General features: G+C 50.9%; 1 protein-coding gene across 27 annotated transcripts in view; it reads right to left on the reverse strand.

Moving 5' to 3' along the window:
* Window positions 1-23567, reverse strand: part of NAV2 (neuron navigator 2) — a 763895-nt gene that overhangs the window by 50739 nt on the left and 689589 nt on the right. For 21 of the 27 annotated variants that reach the window (XM_051824899.3, XM_002708951.6, XM_008268700.5 and 18 more), the window contains 8 exons: window positions 22204-22495; window positions 20811-21513; window positions 17862-18329; window positions 17142-17207; window positions 15853-15897; window positions 12939-13099; window positions 11408-11596; window positions 3210-3262 (listed from right to left, as the gene is read on the reverse strand). In XM_051824899.3, coding sequence (XP_051680859.2) covers window positions 3210-3262; window positions 11408-11596; window positions 12939-13099; window positions 15853-15897; window positions 17142-17207; window positions 17862-18329; window positions 20811-21513; window positions 22204-22495 — 1977 coding nt within the window. The remainder of the gene's footprint in view (window positions 1-3209; window positions 3263-11407; window positions 11597-12938; window positions 13100-15852; window positions 15898-17141; window positions 17208-17861; window positions 18330-20810; window positions 21514-22203; window positions 22496-23567) is intronic. The other 6 variants (XM_008268721.5, XM_070072518.2, XM_008268740.5 and 3 more) reach the window with 4 other exon arrangements.

Genomic DNA, 23567 nt, shown 5'->3' on the forward strand with positions numbered 1-23567 from the left:
GAACCCTGTTCCGTTCTTGGGTCCTTGCTGAGCATATCCTAATCTAACCTTACCTGCAATAAATCATTATTTTAAAAAGTCAGCATCTGGCTCTGGTGTTTCTTCCTATCAGTTCAAAAGATATGGCTCATTAGATGCCAGAGACCCCACATCCATCAGCGAGGTGGGGGGCTGCTTCTTGTCTGACCTTCCTTATCCTGGGTCCCCTACAGCCCTCTATCCAGGGCACACATTTTTAAGTACATGGGCCAAATCCGTTTAATCCTTGCAGTAACTCTGTAAAGTAGGTTTGTATTCTTTGAGATTCAGAGAGAGTACCTTGCCTAAAGTCACACGGCTGGACAACTTCTCTATCCAAGTAATGGTTTCTGGAGGAAGAAGTATGTACCTCGGGGCTAACTCTGTCTTCCCATCCCCCTTTGTCTGTCTATCCATCCGTCTGTCCCCAGTATCACCACCTCTCAAATGTTTATTGATTTCCTACTATGGACCAGGCACTGTTTGAAGAACTTAGGATACAGCTGTGAGCGAGACCAAGTCCCAGGTGTGGCCGACATTCTGGAGATAACTAAGATTTACTGAACACTTACCACGTGCCAGAGACTTCCTGAGCACTTTGCAATCGTTATTTCAGTTAATCTTTAGCCAGCCCTTGGAGCAAGTACTGATACCACTGACTTCTGGTTTACGTGTGAGGAAACTGAGGCACATAGAGGGTAAGTAATTGGCCATGGTCACAGCTGGCAGGTGGCAGGGTTGGGACTAAGTCTAAAGTGGTCCTGTTCTTCTTCTATAGCTCCATCTCACGGAGACTAGCCGGAACTCAGGGCCCAACTTCTGGGTCTGATGCAAAGGATTAAGGTAATGGTGAGAAGTCAACAGCTCTCTAACAACTGGAAGGCTCATGGAGGACTGTCAGCTCAATTATCCATTCAGGACCATCCCTACCTTTAAATACCTTTATCAATAGGCCCTAGGGACCAGTGCTGTGGCATAGTGGGTAAAGCCGCAGCCTGCAGTGCCAGCATCCCATATGGGTGCCGGTTGGAGTCCCAGCTACTCCACTTCCAATCTCTCTGCTGTGGCCTGGGAAAGCAGTAGAAGACGGCCCAAGTCCGTGGGCCCCTGCACGCATGTGGGACACCCAGAAGAAGATCCTTGTTCCTGGCTTCTGATTGGCCCAGCTCTAGCCATTTTGGCCATTTGGGGAGTGAACCAGCGGATGGAGGACCTCCCCCTCCCTCCCTCTTTCTCTGCCTTTCAAATAAATAAATAAATCTTTAAAAAAAAAGATAGGCCCTAACAGTCCTCCCCCTACCCTGTCCACTGTCCATCACTACACCCACCTCTCCCTGGGGTTGGGCCCCACGCTCAACAGCAGCCTGGAGAAATCATGTCTTCCCGTCTTGGCCCTGGCTGCCATTGCTCTTCAGTGAATCTGGGAGCCCCGTGTGAAGCTGCAGGCCTCCAGCCACTCAGCACTTCCCCTGGGAACCCAACCACTATACCCCATCAACCAAGAAAGCTAGTCTGACACAGATGTGTCCTTTTAGATTTTTCTCTGCTCAACACCGTGTTGCCTTTGCTTCAGTTTGGGACTAAGATTGCAGGCAAATTTCAGGTAGAACGAGCATTCTGGAATACTCAAGAATTAGAGATTTCCAGGGAAGAACCACTGGCTATCTATTCAGTGCCTTTAACATCCTCTGCTATCATGGAGGCTCTCTGAAGTGAATCTGGGCAACCTAAGAGACTTCCAAGATTTTGTTTTAGAAAACAAACAAGACCTCATTCACCTCACCACTCACAAACATACCTAAGTACTGGTTTCAGAATTTTATCATCACCCAGAAGCTAATAACAGAGTAAGTGCTCACACACCACAGCTGGGTGGTGGCAAGATTCTAGCAGACTTGACACACTACAGACTGGCTCTTGCACGAAAACATTCACATGTGAGGCTACTTTTCTTTAAAGTCTGTAAAAGCAACCTCTATTACAGAGAATATTACAGAGAACGGCCAGCAAGGATCATCTTTGGTACCCAGATCTCAAGAGTTTCATTCAAGAACAAAGAACCTAGTGTATCTACTGGCTGACAGGTAGAAGGCCAACACCATGCTTTCTTGGACTAGCCAACCCCTCTGGCAAGGTTACTCTACAGAAAACCTTGCAAAGGAGAATCAGGGCTTGGTGACGCAATTTCAGACACAACGACTGGCTGCGAAAAAAGGAACTGTGGAGTTGCATGCGTGAGATGCGTAGCTGCATAAGCGAGAGTTTCCAGGCCCTTCACATCAGACCAGTTCAGCAATCACAGAAACCTGTTTGCTCCCTCTAGTCCTAGAAAGAACACCTAGGCCCTGGTCTCTTCAACTTGACTGTGCCAGGGCCTCCTACTCTCTGCTCTATGCACAGAGCCCAGAAACCCAGCATTATCAAACTCTGAATTATCGAAACATTTGTTTCCACAGAATGAAGGGCTAAGGAATTTCCAATTCACAACCACACAGTGGCTTTTCTTCCTGTAGGAACTGCCAGATTATTATTATTATTTGGAGGGAAAACAGTGCAGTGCTATAAAAAGTAAGTACTATTGAACAAATCCAGCAGTACTAAAAATCCAAACGTATTTGATTACATTTGGCTTGGGCTCAATTAACTTCTCATCCATAATAGCTGGCACTTATGAGTGCTTACTTTGAGTTGTGCATGCTGTAGTCATTGCTTTACATGCACGTTCCGATTTCTTTCAAACCCTATGCTTTCAATATTATGTGCTAGGCTCTTCTAGGAACTAGATACACAGAAAAGCCTTTGTGCTCAAGGAATTCATACTTCAGTGATACATCATCTTTATAATGTTGCATCTTCATTACAACTCTGTAAGGTAGGAATGAGAGAAACTGAGGCTGACAGAGGATTAAGAAATTGCTCAAAGCCTTGGTTTTCCAAGGCTGCCAGCAGGTGGCCAGGGCTTCCCACACATAGCATAGTGTCCCTTTAACAAGGCTGTCAGTTCCTGATTGATTGGTTGGCACTTTATAATGAATAGCTGTTTGTGAATTTCAAATCTAGTCTCAACTTATTGATCATCACGTAATGGAAATGCTCTCTCTACAAGAAATGCTTATATTTAACTCTTGACACTTTTGATAAAGGACCCCAGCTCTCATGATCATACCCACACAGCATCGATTTATACTCACCGTAGAATAAATGGATGATGTGCTGGAAACCAAGGAGAGCGAGGATCCGTGAACTATTAAAAAAAAAAAAGAGAGAAAAAAAAAAAAAAACAAGAGAAAAGGTGAATTGTTCAGGTGCCTACTGTGCAACCAAAGAAAGGGGCAGCGGTGGGCAGTGGAGGAGCCGGGGGTAAGAAGTCAGCTGGACACCACAGTAATCAAAATGCCTTCATCTCACCTGGACCCAACTTTCTTGGCTTGGTTATAGCTCAGTCGCAAATAACAAATAATTCCCTAAGAAAGTCACCTTTTGCTAGGAAAGTCGCGTTTTTCTCTCCCTTATAAATTTTTTGTTTTGACTGTCAATATAATATAAAATTACTGGATAAGTCTTCAAATAGAGTGACATGTTAAAAAGCACAATCACTGTCCTAACCTGCAGTGACCTACAAGTTCACCACCCAAGGATCAGTCCGAGTGACCATTCCAACATCTGCCGCTTTTTTCTAACGTATTCCTCCAGGGTAGAGGTGGTGTTATATGTATGTTTCACACCCTGTGAACATCTGTCACTTGGATACGCAAAAAGATGAGCTGATTGCTTTGAACCTAAGTAGCCGTTGGCCATTTACTTCACTCTAGATGACCATGCAGCAGAATATCTGTTCAGAAAACATACCCTGGGGCCAGCATTGTGGTGTAGCAGGTTAAGCTGCTTCCTGGGACAACGGCAGCCCACATGAGTGCCTGTTGCTCCATTTAATATCCAGTTCTCGGCCGGCGCCGTGGCTCACTAGGCTAATCCTCCGCCTTGCGGCGCCGGCACACCGGGTTCTAGTCCCGGTCAGGGCACCGGATTCTGTCCCAGTTATCCCTCTTCCAGGCCAGCACTCTGCTGTGGCCAGGGAGTGCAGTGGAGGATGGCCCGAGTACTTGGGCCCTGCACCTCATGAGAGACCAGGATAAGTACCTGGCTTCTGCCATCGGATCAGCGCGGTGCGCCGGCCGCAGCGCGCCAGCCGCGGCGGCCATTGGAGGGTGAACCAACAGCAAAAGGAAGACCTTTCTCTCTGTCTCTCTCTCTCACTGTCCACTCTGCCTGTCAAAAAAAAAAAAAAAATCCAGTTCCCTGCTAATGCACCTGGGAAAGCAGTCGAAGATGGCCCAAGTGCTCTAGGCCCACCCACGTGGGAGACCAGGATGGAATTGCTGGGGAGTCAACTAGTGGATGGAAGCTCTCTCAAGATCGATCGATCAATCTCTCTCTCTGACTCTTCGTCTGACTTAAAATAAATAAATCTTTAAAAAAAAAAAAGGGGGGGAAGGAAAATGTACCCACAGAAACATACAGATTCTTCATCTGATCTCTAGCTTTTCTACAAAGTAAGAACCAACGGCCATCTGCCCTCTATTTCAAGCTGGTATCTTCTGATGTGGGACCACTGTTGTGTATACCCTTAGCACCCCTTCCTGGCCAGCGAGTGCCGACATCTTGTTATCTGTTCTAATTTCTAGGCAGTTTTTTCTAGGACTGGGTATTTGGCTGCCTTCTCCTTTTGGGAACCAGGTTTTGCGCTTTTCGGCAACCACGTGACACCCTGTTGAAAGAAAGAAACATTCCTGCGCTAAGACTCTAGAGGCCTTTCAGCTGGGAAGATTTCCTGATGTGAGTGCAAGGCCTCTACTCCCACACAGTGTTGGAACCCGCGGCCTGAAAGCGGGAGGCTGCAGAATAACCTCCCACGTGTCCTCAGTGGCATTCGCCTACCACCCAAGAAGTGAAATCAGCTTGGATTAGCAGTGGGCAGAAGCTACCTGCTAGCCAGGCACCACCCCATTGTCTTCCCACCTGCCCGCCCCGTCTTCCTTCATGTGCTCCTGATACACTGAGACCTGCACCTTTCTCCCAAGCATGCTCTAGGAGGTCCACCTGCAGTCTCTGCCCACATGGTTCTTTCTGCCTCGGACACGTTTACCCAGACACCACCTGCCCAAATCCGGCTCGGCACAAACGATGACGTTCCCACGGAGCCTTCCCTCATTTCCCTGACTACCACCTGCATGGGCCTCCTCCTCCTCCTCCCTCTCAGGGCTTCCTGCTTCCTTTAAGAGCCTCCCCACAAAGCTTCAGGACAGCTATTACAGCCTTCCTCTATTAGTTGCTGTCCACTGCTTTGAGGCTGTCCCCACTCAGTCACTCACATCCATTCTCGTTAGTAATGGCCTGAGTTCTAGTTCTCTTCTTCCTTTCACCCATGACCAATCTGACTCATGCTCCATGAAGCATCATTTTAAGGGGCTAGTGTTGTGCTGTAGCGGGTTAAGCCACCTGCAATGCTGGCATCCCATATTGGAGCTCCGGTTCAAGTTATGGCTGCTCAGCTTCCAATCCAGCCTCCTGCTAATGCACCTGGGAAGGCAGCGGGTGATGGTCCAAGTACTTAGGCCCCTGCCACCCACATGAGAGACCTGGCTGGAATTCCTGGCTCCTGGTATTGGCCTGGCTCAGACCTGGCTGTTGTGGCCATTTGGGGAGTAAATTAGCCAGATCTCCCTCTGTTTCCCTCCCCACTTCCCCTGTCACTCTACCTTTCAAATAAATAAATGAATAAATCTTTGAAAAACTTAGTGTAAGGTGCTGCTGGCCAATAATGACTTTCAGTGCCACTATGTCCACAATAGCAGCCTCACAGTCCAAAAAAACAAGCTGCTTTAGCGTCATGCTACAGGCAGTAGTGGGGAGATTATGTTGGAGGCCAAGTTGGGTGAAGAGATGTGGGTCATGTGTCAATCACACTTACACGTGGTTGCCGGGGGCTGGCTCCAGGAGGCCTGCACAGGGCTGCTGGCAAAAGGAGGATTTTTCCTGTTTCATTGCTACATCTCATACATATAAACTTCCTGACACAGCTTCAGTTATAACTCAGTGCAACCGTGGGACACAGGCAGAGAACAGCGCATCTGGCAGGCTTAAGGTAGAGGCAATTAATTTTCTCTGTAATTACTCCCCTCCTTTCATAAATAGCATAGAGCAAGGCTGTGGTCCAAAGAAAGAGATGACTTGATCTCCAGCATCAACCCCAAACTGCATGTGGCTCTCCTTCAAGTGACCTGAGCCAAGTCAGAGCCTGGGTTCTGCGGTGTGGATACTTCCAGACAACAAAATGCTCATGACAGTTGAACAGCTACAGCATATCATGCCATGTTCCTCCTTATATCTGTACCTCCAAAACCTTACAGCCACAAGAAACCAGAGGATATCCAAGTAGCTCGGCCACCTTCGCCATGGAGGAATCTGAAACCCAGAGAGGTTCAATGACCGGCTTACGGCCATACAATAGGATCTGCTGACCATACGTCTTGAGACCCTTGCGTGATCATGTTTATGGTTATTTTATTTTATTTACTTCTATTTTAAAAAGTCCGTTGGTGTCTTTTAGCATGATTTGCTAATTCCTCCCACCCCCTCACCCCTGCCCCCAGGTAATCATCACATAAGCATAAACTGGGACTGATGTTTGAGAAGAAAAATGCTTTAGGTAGGGGTGAAACTACGAGACAGAATGAAGCAACCAAGTGCTTCTGATGTTATATCAGGACATCCCCTAGAGACAGACAGACACATAGACACACAGACACACACACACCACGTATGGCTTCATATTAACTAACACATCTTTCAATTGTGCTACTGCTTGGAGTGATCATGATCATAGAAAATTTGCACATAACAGTACCAGACTCGGCAGGAGTTTCTACTCCAGGTTAACAATGAGTAACTGGCCGGCGCCGCGGCTCACTAGGCTAATCCTCCGCCTAGCGGCGCCGGCACACCGGGTTCTAGTCCCGGTTGGGGCGCCGGATTCTGTCCCGGTTGCCCCTCTTCCAGGCCAGCTCTCTGCTGTGGCCAGGGAGTGCAGTGGAGGATGGCCCAGGTGCTTGGGCCCTGCACCCCATGGGAGACCAGGAAAAGCACCTGGCTCCTGGCTCCTGCCATCGGCTCAGCGCGGTGCGCCGGCTGCAGCGCGCCGGCCGCAGCGGCCATTGGAGGGTGAACCAACGGCAAAGGAAGACCTTTCTCTCTGTCTCTCTCTCTCACTGTCCACTCTGCCTGTCAAAAAATAAAAAAAAAAAAAAAAAAAAAAAAAAAAATGAGTAACTGAGCATGGTTAAATGAGGGGTGGGTGCTCAGGGCAGTGTTAGGACACTGGTTGGGATGCCCACATCACATAGTAGAATGCCCAGGTTTGTGTCCTGCCTCAAGCCCCAACTTTGGCTTTCTGCTCATGTATACCCTGGGAGGCCCATGAGGATTCAAGTCCTAGGGCCCATGTGAGAGCCTTGCATTGAGTTCCTGGCTCCTAGGCATTTGGGGAGTGAACCAATAGATGGCATGGGATATCTCTTTCTTAAATAAATAAACAAACATTTTTTAAAAAAAAGGGTGGTTAAGTGATATGACCAAGCACACACAGCCAGGCAGGAGCAGAGAGAGTGTGAATCTCAGTGCGCTCTAGTTCCTGTAGCACAGCAGAATGCTATGGAAGGAGCTACAGAGGAGGTGATGCTGTTATTATTGCCAGCAGACCACCCTGCATCTCAACCAGACAAGGAAGCACAGCAAATGAGGGACCCGAGCTTGCCCCAGACAGCCCAAAGAAACAATCCAGCTGAGACAAAGCAGGACCGACAGAAGGCTGGGAAGCCAGAGCTGAGAACCCAGTTCTGGCTGCATGAAGGCTTTGACTCACTTCTCCCTCATTTTTGCCATTAAGCAAAATGGGGACGATAATGGCCCTTGGAAAGAAGGACGTGCTATAACATGACAGTTATACCGACAGCTACCACTGAGTGAGCACTTACAAGAAGGCCCTTTCAAAGCCATTTGCTACACGCTTTCCAGGATTCATCTGAGCTAATCTTCACATCAATCCTCTGAGGCAGGTGCAATCACTTCCCACATTTTAGTGAACAGGAAGCAGGCTGAGCAGGGTCAAGTCCCTCACCCAAAGTCACGTTGCCAACAGGGGAGGGGCTGGGATTTGACTCATGACTGTAACTCTGGTGCCAGAAACACAAGGGAGAAGCAATACAAGGTTTCCTGTTCTGCCCTGTGAATCCACATAAGCTGACAGGTGGGGGGATTGTCGAGGGGTGTTTTTCCTGAGTTGCAGACTGCACTAGCTCTTAGTCACGATTGGTTAAGTTACAGGGTAGTTTTCCTCCAAAGATATCCAGTTTCAAAATGCCTCAAGCATCTCCCTAAATGTGTGCTATTAAAGTTGACTTTAAGACAGCATAATGCATCTGATGCAAATTAATTTACCTGAAATAGCTCTGAATCTGTGCATCTGGGCTATGCCTCTACCTAATCTACATATTGATGATACCTGCTTCCCTCAAAATGGAAAGTGCTAATTAAATTGCACAAAAACCTCACACAAATCCTTGGGCTAATTTTTCCCAAATTTCTATCCTGCTTTATGGCCTACAATACACCTGACTATTTGGTTCTGTTTGGTCTAAATGTGAGATAATGCAACAATGGGAGTTTATAAACTCCACAGAAAACAAAATAAAGTCTTCATGCAAAGGAATTAGAAATATCAATCACACAAACCTTGTTTTTCTGATGGGATAGCATTAGAAGAAATAGAAGCAATCTGATGCCAAGTTCCCCAGCAGACAAAAATGCTACGTGTTCAGTGTGTTGACTGTGGCCCCTGTCCCTTCCCCCAAAGCCTCTGTGCTTCAGCTCCTTGTCACCGTGAGTCATTAGGTGGACAGAAGTCTAGACACCGCTTGTGGGCAAGCACTTTTTATCAATGTCATCGTGACAACCCAGATTGTCCACAGTTGGGCTTCCTGACAGCTTGATGCCAGACAGCATGAATAACAGCTCTCCGACGAAGGCACTGTAAAAGCCCCGGACCTCTGGGAGACGGTGTGTGCTTGTCTGGACAAGCTGCCGTCCTGAATGTGGCTCGCTCAGGGGTGCACATGACAGAGCAGACGAACACAGCGCAGGACATACTCTGAGTGCGAGTGATCACCAGGACATACTCTGTGAGTGATCACCAGGGAGCCTGAACCTCCTCTGCCACTTTCAGCTCAATACTTCCTCCACTGTCACTGCCTGGCGCGGTTAAACCATTGACTTCTTGCTTTTAAATCTAGCAAAACGTGCCCAAGAACGCAGGTTCTTCTCCGGCTTAGTCCCCTGTCCCAGCAGGTTCCATATATGGATTTACAGACATGCATCTGTTCCCTGGATCTCACTGAATGCAAAGAATCCATAAATCAGGGGGAGAGTATTAAGTAGTCAAGAATGGGGCAACTGCTCTGTAACTAAATTCTTTCAAACCTCTGTGAAAAACAACACTAGGCCAAAGCAGATGCATCTGTCTTAGACTTCTCTCCTTTAGGACTGGCGATTTCCTAAACAATCCTGAGTTCCTTTGTTCTTTCTAACCAACCAGGAGGGTACTGGGCCTGTTTCTCTCACTTCATACAGGAACTGGGAGCAGAGGAAAGTACCTATGATTTGCCTCCTGCCCCAACATTGTTTTATCACTGGTGGAAAAGGCATAGACAGATGGCCCGCATCCTGGGCTTCACTTGCCCCCAGAGTGCCCAGCCTCTGGCTGGGGACTTTGAACTGCCAGTGCCGAAGCTGTGTCTACAGGCTATGACGTCTGACAACACTACTGCATTAACATTTGCCTGGCAGGTTTTTCTCAGTTCTCACACTTTCAGGAGCTAACTACGACTATCATTCCTATTTAATCAGTGAAAAACAAGCAGAAGTCCAGAGAGGTGAAGCAACTTGTCCAAGATGACACGCCTAAGAAGTGGGGGGGGGGCGGGGGGGGGGGCGGTGGGCACTGTGGTGTAGTGGGCTAAGCCACTACTTGGGATACCTGCATCCCATATTGAGGTTCTGGGATCAACTCTCACCCCCAGCTTCCAATCTAGCTTCCTGTGGATGTGCCTTGCAGGTAGCAGATGATGGCTCAAGTACTTGTACCTCTGTTACCTACATGGGAGATCCAGATGGAATTCTGGGCTCTTGGCTCTGGCCTGGCTCAGCCTTGGTTGTTGTGGGCATTTGGGGGAGGGGCCCAGCAGATGGGAACTCTCTTTCAGTATTTCACACAAGTAAATAAAAATGATCAGCAAATAAACGTCAACCATTAAAGAAGTAGTGGGACTGGGCCCAAGTTCTGCTAATCTGGCCCATAATCTTGATCACTGGTCATTGAGAGTTGCCTCTAACACAAGGGAAGCAAAAATGACTCATGAAGATGCAGAGTGGCCACAGAAATTGTCCCCCACAATTCTGATGAAAATGAATGAAACAGAACCCAACCCAAAGTAATTGGCTAGCAATCAATGAAGGAAAAGTGCATCACTGAACGCAATAAACTTAAACTGGTGCTTGAGGGGTTGGCATTGTGGCACAGCAGGATAAGCTGCTGCTTTGGGCACCCGCATCACATAGTGGAGGGCTAGTTCCATTCAGCTTCCTGCCGATGCATCCTGGGAGGCGGCAGATGATCAAGTGCTTGGGCCCCCGCCATCCACATGGAAGACCTGGACAGAGTTTTGGGCTTCTGCCTTCTGGCTTTGGCCTGGCCCAGCCCTAGTTGCTGCTGGCATTTGGGGAGTGAACCAGTAAATGAAAGCTCTCTCTTTTCTCTGTGTGCCTTTCAAGTAGAAGAAAATAAATGATGAACATTCAAAAATGAAAAAAACAAATAGAACAAGTTTTAAAAAAAATAGCAGTGCTTGAGAAAACCAGTTTTGGAACAGAGCAGCAAGGCAGGGTTTCCCAGGCCTGCAAGCAATGAGGGTAAGTGTGGCAGCACAGGGAGATGAACCCCCTGTGACACACCCTGCCAAGATGGGGTGCTGCTGGCTGAGCCTGAACTCACAAGTACGTGCCAAGAAGCTGTGGCCTATGTCCAGGAGAGAGAAGCCTGGGGTGCAGCTCAGTCAGTGCTGAGGGTCATCATTGTTTTATCAGCAGCTCTTTCCTACAGTCCTGCTAGGTTAGTTAAGGGTCAGACCTTACTAATCCAAGTTCCTTCTCCCTAACCCCTGGAGGAGGCGGGGAAGCTGGAAGCACTATCAGGTAGATCCTCTGGTCAGCCAAGTGGACGGAGCATGGAAGACCACTCAGCAGGCAGGCTCACCTGGGAGCTGGTGAGTCTTCTTACCTTCTTCAAACCCATCTCGGAATGAGCCTGAACGGCTCATGGTTCTGCTCTTCTCGTCCAAGGACATGGAGCTGTTTCGGAAGCGGCTGTCGGTGTATGGGTCGTACTGCCCGTCAGCATTGGAGAGGCTGTGTGTCCTCAGCATGGTTGGGTTGGACAAGCTCATCTGGGTGACAGTGGTGGGGCTTGCTGGAATGACAGCCACGGAAGCAGAAGGTTAGAAATTCATAAACGTGCTCTCATCTCAAATGGGGACAGAGAGATTGCTTATTGTCAGTCGTACGTGTCCCCGCCAGCTTCTCTCGCTTGTCTATTTCCGCAAAGGTAGTCACATCAGCATTTGAGTTATACACTTAGCGTGAAAAACGAGGGAGGAAAGGCGGGTCAGTTCCAAAGCCAGGCTCTGGGCCTCCGCTTTCCAAGTTGGCGCGTTCAGGCAAGCCAGTGTCCCCCTTCCAGGCATGAGCTAATTACTCCCTGGGCTCATCTGGAACAAGTCTCTCGAAAGCCAAAAGCCCAAAATAGTCCAACGAGGCTTTTGATCAGATGGGAAGCATTTGTGCATGACAAGAATCTCCTGCCTCAAAGAGTTACGGCTGCAAAAGAACAATATGAACCCAGGTCTCCCTGCCTCGGCTGGCAGTGTCTCACAAAGGTGTACCAAGAGCTTCAGTGCAAAGGGGGTTTCCTATCAAAAATCCTGCTTCTTTGTAATACAATATAACATTTGCATTTACCCATTTAATTGACCAAAAAGGGAAGGTCAAACCTTTCCCAGTTGCAAGCCACACGTATCCTTAATGGCTGAGTTCATTATTTACAATATTAGCGAAGGGCCGCCTCCCTAAAGAGCCAAATAAGACTGGAAAAGATCTTCCCCATCCATTAGTCCTCCCAGGCTCAGCCCCCATCCTGCCACCTTCGTGTAATCTCTGCCAATCATTCCAGCCAGCACGCATCTTTCCTTCTTCTAACTGCATGCAATACTTGCTATATTCCATTTTTATGTCATTTTATATGAAGCTTGGATTGTTGTCTTTTACCCTATTTTATGAACTGGTGTGGGTGTGTTTCTCTCTCTGAAAAAGAATCCACTGACATGCCTGAAGAGACTGTCCCTCATTCTTCTCCTTTCCCCACTGTGCTGGTCAAAGCACTAGCCAGGGGCAAGCAGTCCCAAGAATATTTATTCAATCAAAACTGAACTTTTATTTCCAACTTAATAAAGCAATGAGGATGACCAAACATGGAAAATGCTGCAAAACCCACTTCTCAAGAGCGGACGGTTTGCTCTTTGCTGGAACTTTCCCTACATCAACCACGTAAAGAGAATGATTGATCGGCACATCACAAAGGTTGCTACTCTTTCTCCCGCTATCCATCTCGTAATCAAATGAGATTGTTGCAAGCTGATGAGGTTGGAGAAGGATGTGATCACATGTGTGTGAATAACTACGGATTGACCTTCAACACAAGATCACCTCTGTCTCACGGAGCTGTTCGGCGCAGCTGATGACTAGAGGGTACTCACCGAGCTGGGAAAAGTTGAATCTCGTTCCGGAGGGAGAAGTCACACTGGAGCCGGAGGAGAAAGGGGAATTGGCAGCAGTGTCCTGGAGGCCTCCAGCAGAGTGGGACCGTAACCATTCTTTTGCGTCTTCTTGTGTGCGAAGCTGGGAGGCGGGAGTATACCTGGACAGACAGAAATCAAGCCGGAATCAGCTATGAACAACATACTGAAATGAGTCCTGTGGAGCTGATGATACACATATAGAAAGAAAAATAGACGTCCAAAGATGATTTAAAAAAATAAAAACCACATCCATACACACCCCCAAACTCAGGAAGCGTCTCAAACCTTTCCTGTGACTTGGCTGTGTTTGGGGAAAATTACAATCCCTTTCAGTGTGGAGGGAATGCGTAAAGGGAGAAAGACTGCTAAATGCTCCAGAGAACCGTCACTGGGCGTAACTGTAACATGTTCGTTCATGACAGTGTCATGTCAAAGCCCCATCTCGACAGCACTGCAGCAACACAAAGAGCTGCTGTTGGAGCTCCGAGGCCGTGTTCACTAGGCTAACCCGTGGCCTCTGCATTCTGGAATGCCAGGAAGGGGCCGTGAGTCACTGAGTGTCAGAAAGCAAACACGCAGAGGGAAGTCCAAGGACATGGAGACTTAGAGCGGTTGCTGCTATCCGCAAGGCTTCAATAAAGCAGCCTGCACTCACTGGGCTTCCCGGGAGAGGGTCTTCGGAAGTCACGTGGTCTGTCTCCCCATTTATTCTAAAACATATCTCAAAGTGATTTATTTATTGCACAGCTACAATGTACCCGGAGCCCTTAGGAGCATTCTCTCTCTCTCTCTCTCTCGGAAGCCTCAGACTCACTCAGCAACACAGAGAAGGTCCCCATTTCACATTCAGGGAAGGTCCAGAGCCTGCCCTGGGTCACAGAGCTGAGATTTCCCTTCGGGATTGTCTGATTCCCAAGTCCGTGCCCTTTTCGTGAAGCCATTGGGCTGCATATGGAGTGTCTGAAATGCCTAGGTGGCCAGGATACCCTTTACTTGGGTATTTCAGAGGCTACTGGGTACTGAGTGGACAGACACTTTTGTCAGTGTGTGGCTACTGAATTCGGGTGTGCATGGATGGAGAGGGCTGGACAGGGGGCGTCTGAGTGAGAAGCAGCACAGATCAGCAAAATCAACCCTGGCAATCAGTGGGGTGAGAGAGCTCGCAGCCAGAGCGCCCTCCCATATAAGAGGCAGCATAGAAAGGTCTCTCACTGTGTGCTTGTACTGTACTTTGTGTTCCTGCAACTTTCCAGGACACGGTGGGGGCCTGAAAAGAGCCCCTCACACATCCTTATCCTGAATTTTTAAAAACCAGCTTTAAAAAAAGCCAGAGTGACAGAACTTTGATAAGCGAGATCTGCCACAGAAATAGACCCAGGATTTCAAAATGCTAACATCTGGCGGCAAACTCAAGCCCCAGGTCTGACTTACTCGAGGCCATGTCATTGTTTAAAAATCCAGCTTAGGGGATCAGCTCTGTGGCACTGTGGGTTGACGCCCTGGCCTGAAGTGCCGGCATCCCATACGGGCACTGGTTCAAGACTCGGCTGCTCCACTTCTGATCTAGCTCTCTGCTATGGCCTGGGAAAGCAATAGAAGAGGGCCCAAGTCCTTGGGTCCCTGTACCCCTGTGGAAGACCCAGAAGAAGCTCCTGGCTTTGGATCAGCGCAGCTCCAGCCATAGTGGTCAACTGGGGAGTGAACCTTGGATGGAAGACCTCTCTCTCTCTCTCTGCCTCTCCTGTGTAACTCTGACTTTCAAATAAATAAATAAATCTTTAAAAAAAAAAAAAATCCAGCGTGGGTGCTGACACGCCACCCTCGTAAGCACGAAGATGCTCTTAAGTACAAAAGGCCTTGCCAGCTCCCTGGATGTCTGCCGGGAGACGTCAACACTTTCCTTCTTGGATTCCTCGAGGTGGCTTTACTCAGAGCTCCCGCTGAACAGGAGCACTGATACCTACCTCACATTCCCACCCGGACTGCCCTTCACCTGATGAGCCACAGACACACAGGACAGCAATGAGACATTTCATTCCAAGTTCCATCTTCTGGGAAAGCACTTCACGCTGAGTGCACGGGGAAGCCGATGCTACAGAGCAGGGGTTGGGACAGCAGATGTGACAGCGGCAACCATGAGAAGGCAATCACGGGGAGGTGTTAGCAAATGGAAGTTCCTCTGGCCGCCCAAGTGACGTGGGTGGTGAGAGCAATGGTGACTTGTAGCATCTGCTTTTACCAGGATGAGTGCTGAAAACGAGCCTAAGCCATGACTTGCACGTGTGGGAGGTCACTGCTTCCTGGCAGTCTTTCCATGGTCAGCCAAAAGCAGCTGCACCTGTATCTTGGTGGGCATGGAGAGCCGACCCAATTTTCGATGAGGTTATTTAGACAGGTGCAAAGTACCTGTCCTCAGCAATTGTTTACAGACAAGAAAGATAAATATTTTCAATTTGGAGGAAATACTTCTCTCCTCGTTTGCTCTGGTCCTAGCTGACAAGGTAGCGTGCGTAAGTCATGGCCTTTCTCTTGGAAGACAGCCGTGTGGACAGGATGGCCGTGGTGAGGAGCTCAGTGATAAAACCCAGCGGCCCCAGAAGCAGCAAGGGGCTGCTCCTTGGGCTTGCCCAGGGATGGTTTTCACGAGATGGTTTTACCACGCTTAGCCTGAATAAGCACAGCCCCTGCTCAAGCAAACAAGCCAACAAATGGAGATGAGAACAAGAAGGTGCCAGGGAGCCATCATCCACAGGGTCCCACTGCAGTGACCAAAGCAGGGGCCCCAGCCCAGCCTGCACCCCCAACCAGCCACGACAGAGCCACACAGCCAAGCTCCGAAGCCAGAACAGACGCACGGAGGAAGCACAGATACCTGAGTCCTTTCTTAGGCAAAGTGTTCCTATCAAGGTGCGGGTCACTGTAGGAAAGTTAAAACAAAAATGAGAACTTGAGAGAAGCACAAGGGAGGCGAGGGGGAGAGGGCTGGAGCCTGGGGGGAGAGACTCACATGGTCGGGGAGAGTTCCCTTATCCAGCGAGGCATGCAAACAGCCACAGCCACAGCGAACAAGACACCCAGTCCTCAGCCCCAGCTGGCGCCGGGGCGGACGTTACCCCAAGCCCAAGCGGGAGCCCCAGCTTTCCAGGGACCCACAGGGCTCCTCCACCTCCGGCCCTTTCCCTAAATGCCACGGGCGGTGACTTCAAGTGGGAGAGAGGACTCGTTGGAGAGTTGAGAGGCCAGCAGTCTGCATATTTGGAATTCATCTGGAACGAAGTAAATTCCAGGTCCCTCTCGATTCCTGCAGCCTTCCCTGGGCGTTGCTGGGAGCTGAGCCCCAGGCCTGAGTCAGGCGTGTCACAACTTGCTGACTGATAAAGTCAAGGCATTTGGATTTCCAAAGAACAAGGGTTTAAAGGCTTGCTTTGCGAGTCTCACAAAAACAAGGTTTTTGCTGTTGATGGGGTGAGGAGGGTTTTTGTCTTTTTTTTTCCCTAGCATGAAACAACATCTGCTTGCTGTGTTTGGCCAAGCCGTCCCGCCCCCGCGAACTTAAGGTCAAGACCCCTCCCTGAGGCCCACCCACAGCTGGAGGCCAACACAGGCTGCTTCCTTCGTCAGGTCTCCCCCACTGCACACACTCTCTCTCATGATCATTAGAGGAACTGGGCACACAGAACACAACAGCCTGCAAGGCACACCGAGCCCACAGCAGCCAGGCCCTTGGAGAGGGACAAGAGCCAGCTGCACGGGGAGTGGGGCGGGGAGGCAGAGGTGAGGCCGGCTGAGAGCAGGTGGTGGATCAGTGCCGGGCTGTGGTGGGAAAAAGGAAGGAGAGGCAGGAAGCTGCAGGGCAGGGGGGTACGGACAGGAACATGCCACAGGGGGCCACAGGAGATGCCAGGGAGAGCTCCGGCCGCCCAAGGTCAAGTGCAGGGTTTGAGGCCCAAAGGGGCCGGCGCAGGCCCACCTCTCCTTGGGCTTTAGTGGGCAACGGAGCAGACATTCACTGGCATGTCGGGGTGCACAGACCACACTAGAGCCACAAACACAAGCAGAAGCCTCGGGCCAATAGCCTTGCAGAAAATCATCGGGCTCCACGAAGCGGGGGGGCCGAGGAGGCCTGGGGCTTGGTGGGTGCGCGGCCTACGGTGTCATTACCTGTCCTGTTTCCTGGGCAAGGTACTTCTGCAGAACTTAGGGCTAGCAGCAGGGGAAGAGAGAGGGCTAGAAGTCCAGGCAGGTAGAAAACAAGAGAGGGAACATTAGACTGGAAGCAAGGAAAGGCGTGGTTACATACAGTGATTCGAACATTCTTCTCATTCCCAGGGCTGACCCTGGCTTTCTTCCCTGTGTGCACACGCTCACTACTGCGGTGAAATCCGGAGCTCGGGGGATAATTTTAGGTTCTCGATTTCCCACCACGATGGCCAGCAGGCTTTTCAGGAAGGGGTGTGTCATGATAACCACGGACTCTACCAAGCATGCAATGACGTGGACACGCTCTGTGGTGGCCGGGGGCCACCAATTGGGCTCATACAAGCCAAGAGGAGGGGGAGAGAAGCAGTTGACAAACAGACGGAGCAGTGGAAGGATTTCAAAGGCCGAGGGCCACTTCAAACTGTGGCATAGACCCGCCCCGAAGGGACTCTGGGCAGCTGTAACCACCGAGGATAACCACAGAGGAAAAGACAGAGAACAGGAAGCAGAGCTTAATTCCATCCCAAACTGGCTTCCCCGTGAAAGACAGCAGTCATCGCAATGAGAGCAATGTCCCTGGCGGAGGTTAATTAGCCCTGGCGCTTGCAACCGGAACCTTTTTACGTCTGGGAGGGGGGCTTTCCCAGAGGGGGTGAGGGGTGGGTTCGGCACAACACCGACCTTTCTGACAGCGTGGTCTTCACACTGTTGGTTCTGACAAAGGGAGTCAAGGAGTCGTCCTTGGAGGAGCTGAGCAGGCCCGTGGAGGAGTTGTGGCTCAGGCCCCCTCCGCTGCCGAGGGAGATGTCAATGGACTCACAGCTGGTGTGGAGGCTGCTGACGGACTGGAAGCCCAGGCCGTCCTTGCTGACGGCCGAGGAGCTGCTGGCGCTGGTGCCCCACGTGAGGCTGTTGGAGGGGCCCGAGTGGGCGGAGCTGGGGCTGGAGGCTAGAGGAGACTGGTTGAGGTCCATGTTCTTGCTGTACAGAGGGCTGCTGCCGCCGCTGCTCAGGACGCCGCTGCCCGAGGGCGAGTCCAGGGAGCCGTGCTGGGTCATGGTGGCGTGAGGGTTCGAGATGACCACCGAGTTTTTCAGGTTTTCAGCCGTGGCGATGGGCCCTTGCTTGGTAGGCTTCCCACCGAAGAGTCTGTGGAGAGACAAAGGGCTGTGCGGGTCGGTCTCCCAGTGCAGAGGGGCGCCGAGAAGGGTGGAGGGTCCCCGGGCAGGGAGACAGGCATTGGCACCGGGGTGGCTAGCGGCCCTCCACGGGGACAGGGCAGCCGGAAAGCGGCCCCAATACGGCTGTGTTGCTAGGCGCCTTCTTCAAGTTCTAGACTGTGGCTGAGCCTTGGGCTCTATCCAGGCCAAAGGTGATGGGGGCTGATCATCTACAGGCCTGTATGCTCTAGCCCAAGATCTTATTCCCCCCCATCTTTTTTTTTTTTCCAAATGGCTATACAGAAAAGTGTCCTGGCCTGGGAAGACAGAGGGAAAAAGAGCTGTCTTCATGGTCTTCACCATCACAGAGCAGGACGCACCCCGGCCACGACAGACAGCTTAACTCCAAAGGATCTGGTGTCTGATCCCACAGTGTCAAGATCAAGGGTCTAGAGCTCACCCCCAGGGAGAAGCCCACCCAGCCAGGTGCGGCGATCAGAGTCGGACGGCTTGTACAGCCAGTGACAAAGCAATCTGGCTGGGCTCCCAAGACGGTAGACTGGACGCTGGGAGTGAACGGTGTCTCGATGACAGACACACAGACATGCCACCTAGTGTCACTTTGCCTGTGCTATCACACTGACCCTGAGACCACCTCTTCCACTGGCAGAGCCCCCTGGGGGAATGGTGAGACCCTCTGAAAGCCAGACCCAAGGGCTCGACTCCACCCACTAAACCCACGTGGGATAAGCAACTCCGGAAAGGGACAAAATTAGTGCGTATCAAGGCGGGCAGGGTGCCTTTCACCCAGCTGCTTTCCATGGTGTGGATCCCATCTCGGTCCTTTCCAAACAGCCCTACACACCTCAGTTATTGTAAAGACAAACACATCCTCTAACCACCCATCAATCCTCTCTGGTGGAGAAGAGAAACGTTTTTCTCCTGGTGACACAATGACAAAACTTGGCTGCAGAATGCTTACACACTCCCACTGACAGGGACCTCACGACTTCAAAGGGCAGTTCGCTCAATGCCGAGCTCTTCTGGTTGTTAGGAAACCAAAGTGGGACCCACGCTGCTCCTCACACCTGCTGTGTGTAACCACACAGAAGTCATCCCACCTTGTGTCAGTCCCCCACACCATTTGAAGGGAGTTGTCTATCGCCCTTCACCTAAGAGCTCTCTTTTCCACACCAGCGCACATGAAGAGGACTGAGAACATCTCAATGATTTCAGGGAAAATGTCATGCACCAGGAATGGACTGAAAGGTGCTCAATGCAGAACGGAAGGAGCCGCCTGCATTTTCAAGTGTCCTATTACATTAGCCCGAGGGTCTCATAAAATGCCTTTGTAGTTACTAAAAAGAAGTCCATAATACCAAAAGTGCATATTACCTATAATACTTAGGGCAAGAAGCACAGAAAATTTTAATTTACAAGGCAATCTGTTAGAACAACAAAGAGAAGCCCAACAGGACCTTCCCCCTGCAGAATAATCATTACTGAAATTCTAATGCTCAAGTCTAGACAAAGAACAGTGAACGAACGGCTTCCTCACACCCTGCCCATGGAGCGCCGCTTCTGAAGTCTCTTAAAGCAATCATGTGCATCCCCAGAATGTGCCCGTGCGTGTGACGCTTGCTGTTGTCACAGCGGAGTGTTCTATCCCGGAGTCTTACTCTTTTTTCTGGTAGGGAGTCTCCTGGGCAGACGGGACGAGCTCTAACCTAACTAGACGCGGTTTGAGGCTGCCCCAGTGGGGATTACAATGACACGCAATCAAAAGTCAAAAGTTGTGTTATCTCCAAAAGACACTGTTTAAAACAAAACAAAACCCAGCAAATAATATTTGCACACTCAAAACTTCTACCCGGTGTAGCAATGGGAGAAAATGAGATCCTAACTTGCAGTTACACATGCAGTATCAATAATGTGAGGACAATGAACTATTTTAGAAAAATTCTGGCATAGGTCTGTGCCACAGTATGGAAACTCAGTCACAGAATTACAAAGACACGAGAAAAAGTTATCTGTTTCCTGTGAGCTACTCAGCCAGGTCTAAGGTGCATCAGACCTTGTTTTGGATGGTAGCCAACTTCTACTGAATGCTTACTTACTGTGGCCAGACAGGGCTACAAAGATGAACTTCTATGAGACCCCGAGAAAAGCATCATTCCCATTTTACAGATGAGGAAACAGCCAAATTGTTAAAAGCATCTACGTGATAGGTAAAACGGACTCGGGATTTGAACCCGACATGACTGATTCCAGAAGCTTCTGCTTCTTAATCCCAACATGGGAAAATAATCTGTCAATTGAAAACCTGCTGGCAGGGCCTGATCAGACAGCCTCACGCAAGGACTGCAGTGGGGAAAGACAGAGGCTGCTTTAACTAAGAAACAGGAAACCTATTAATCCATGCTGTCAGCCCACCCACTCCGGTTCTGCTCAGCACCACGGACCCACTTACCTGCGGAGCGTGGGAGAGGCCACATCTGGGTATTTGGCCCCTGGCTGCAGAGTGGCCTGAGCTGAGCCGGACACGGGCTGGGCTGCTGGGTTCACTTTCACCGAGTTACAGGAGGCGACGCTCTCGTTGTCTGACGAGATGCCTTTCTCCTTGTCCGTCTGGTTGACGAGGCCGGGCAGAGAGCTGCCGAGGGCCGTCTTGGAGGGCTCCCTCAGCCTGGGCACGGGCAGGCCTGCCGACTTGCTGCTGATGTTGGAATCGATGCTGCTGGTACTAGATCGGTTCCCGGCCCCGTTGCGGCTGTTGGATTTACTGGGCCTGGGCAGGCTCCGGTACTGCAGGTTTGTCCGGGAGCTGAGGGACAGATACCCATCGTCCTGATTCGGGGCTCCATCCATGCTCGCCTTCCGGCCAGCAGATCGACCCACCAGCGCGGAAGACTTGGGGATTTTGCCCAGCGTGGCTGACCTGCTGGTGACAGTGGCCCCGCTGGCTGTGATCACGGCCAGCCCAGCGGCCGAGCCGCTCTGCTTCTTGAACCCAAAGCTGTTGGCGTTGGCGGTGGGCGTCCTGGAGCTGCTGGCAAGGGGCTTTTTGGATTCATCGCCGCTGCTGCGACCGGCGTCTGATGGGGAGCGCTTCACCTGCGAGGCTTTGGGCGAGAGTCTTCCTTTCTCAGACACCTTTGCGTCGTCCGTTTTCCCTACAAGGGAAGTCACCGAGGTCAGCCTGCAAACCAAGACCCCGCCTCCTCCAGCCTTCTGGGTAAGATGCTCCCCCCTTCTTTTGAAGACCTCACTTTCCCCTCCAGGAACGCGGTGCCTTTGCAAGGCAGAGGGAAGAGCTTTTAATAAAGATAATCTCATCTACTGCTGTCACGGTGAGCCTTTCGGGAGATGTCACTGATTTTATGCATTTGCAGAGCAGTCGAAATTTTCCAGGATAAGGCAAAGCCTGCAAGGTGGGGAGGACCCTGCCTTTTCCAGACCCTTCATGCACTGTCCATTAAAAGGCCACTTCTAGGGGGGACGCCTGCCTCGTGTGAACCCATTCCCCTCGATCGTGGGCACCGTGAGCTCAACACATCAACAGCTTATAAAGTAACACCATTGAATAGCTTGCGCCAAGTGCACTAGTTCCTAGCTAGCATAGACTTCAGCCAATTCAATATGCAGGGGTAGCTGAACTCTCTCTTAAGAGTGCGAGAGGCTCACACATGTCTGTACTTCCACTTAGGAAAAGGGAGGGAGGTGAAGCTGGATGCAAGTCCATGGTCGGCAGGGTACAGACCCTAGGAAGACACCTACGGCATCAAGCCCCTGCTAGGATGACCATGGCTCTGGGCGGCAGGTTGACAACTGCAGGTGCGAGGCGGCGCTGGCCTGTCACTCACCTGTGCCTGGGGTCTTCAGCGTGCCCGCTGGGGCAGCCGGCTTCGTCCTCGGCATGGTGATGCCCACCTGTGCGCTCATGCCCCTCCGCCACGAGCCCGTCTGCGAGATGACGGGATTCTTCTTGCCCGACGTGCTCTTGTCAGACTCGTCAGACACGTCGGAAGGATTGCGCCTCCACTTGGAAGCTGGCTCCATCTTTATGCCGCTGTCTGACCCTCCGTCTGATTTCTTGACGTCATCACCTGACCACAGCGAGTTCCTCTCCACCTGGGAGTGCTTCTCTGCATCCGTCTGCAAAGAAAGACGCCCGGAGTTAGTCCTGCCCAAACCCCAGCCTAAGAAGCCCCTCTTGCCGCAGGCACACAAGTCAATGCCCCAGAGCAGTTAAGGGGTAAAGAAAGACAACCACGTCAAAAATGTTGGGGCTCTCGTGCTCTGATTATCTTACTGGATAGCCTGGGCTTTTCTTGGCATGAAAAGTGAAGAAACATAAGTGTCGTCTTAGAAGGGAGTGAGGGAGGAGCAGAAAGGGTCCCAGGGAGAAAGAGGAGGCGCGGCAGGGCCGGTGGGGACGTGTGGGAGCGAGCCACCCATCCTCTGTCACTTGCAGCCAAGCCTCCTCCAACTCCAGCGGCCGATCTCCGACCCGCATCCAGCCTCCGCGCCTGTTTCTCTTTGTTCTGCCGTCTTCCTATCACTCTGCTGGCAGCACGGTCCTTGGATCCAGCTCAGCGCCACAGTCTAACACACCAAGGGAGCGAGGGAGCGAGGGGGGCCGCTAGTTCCACGTGAATCGGGAGAAGCGCGAGCTGGGAGGGAACGGGTCCTCCAGCCGCACTTCCCCTCCCCAGTACTAAAAGCCAGCGGAGCCTGCTCCCACCCCAGCCGGCTTCATTGATATGCCACTGCTTGGCTGTGATTCTGTTCAGACACGGACCTAATAAGCCAGCTTTCTTTAGAAGAGCCCTGACCCGCTAGCCACTGAACCCGGGAGGGGGCAGAAGTGTGACGTTAATGACAGGCTGCACTAAAAGGTGTAGAGAGCACTGGAGGCCTCCCCGGGGTCTGTGGTCGGTCCCTGCGTGCCAGAAGGGACAACAACAACACAGCCAGCAGGGAGGGAGGTCAGGGTGCTTACCCTGGGACACAAGTCCTGCAGCTACCAGGCCTGGCTGCCATGAGCAGACAACACCAGCAAGGAGGGGATTAAAATGAACACCTGGCTTGTCACCCAAGTAGCACAAGAGCCTGCGCCCACGAGATGCAGCGGCTGCACAGAGGCAGGCAGCCCGAGGGTAACGCCTTTCTCTGTCTTCCCAACCCTTCCTCCCTGGTGGATTCCACTCATCCATCGCAGCCACCT

This window comes from Oryctolagus cuniculus, chromosome 1, assembly GCF_051225735.1.
Source record: "Oryctolagus cuniculus isolate XC-2025 breed Fujian yellow rabbit chromosome 1, ASM5122573v1, whole genome shotgun sequence".
NCBI classification, from domain to species: domain Eukaryota; kingdom Metazoa; phylum Chordata; class Mammalia; order Lagomorpha; family Leporidae; genus Oryctolagus; species Oryctolagus cuniculus.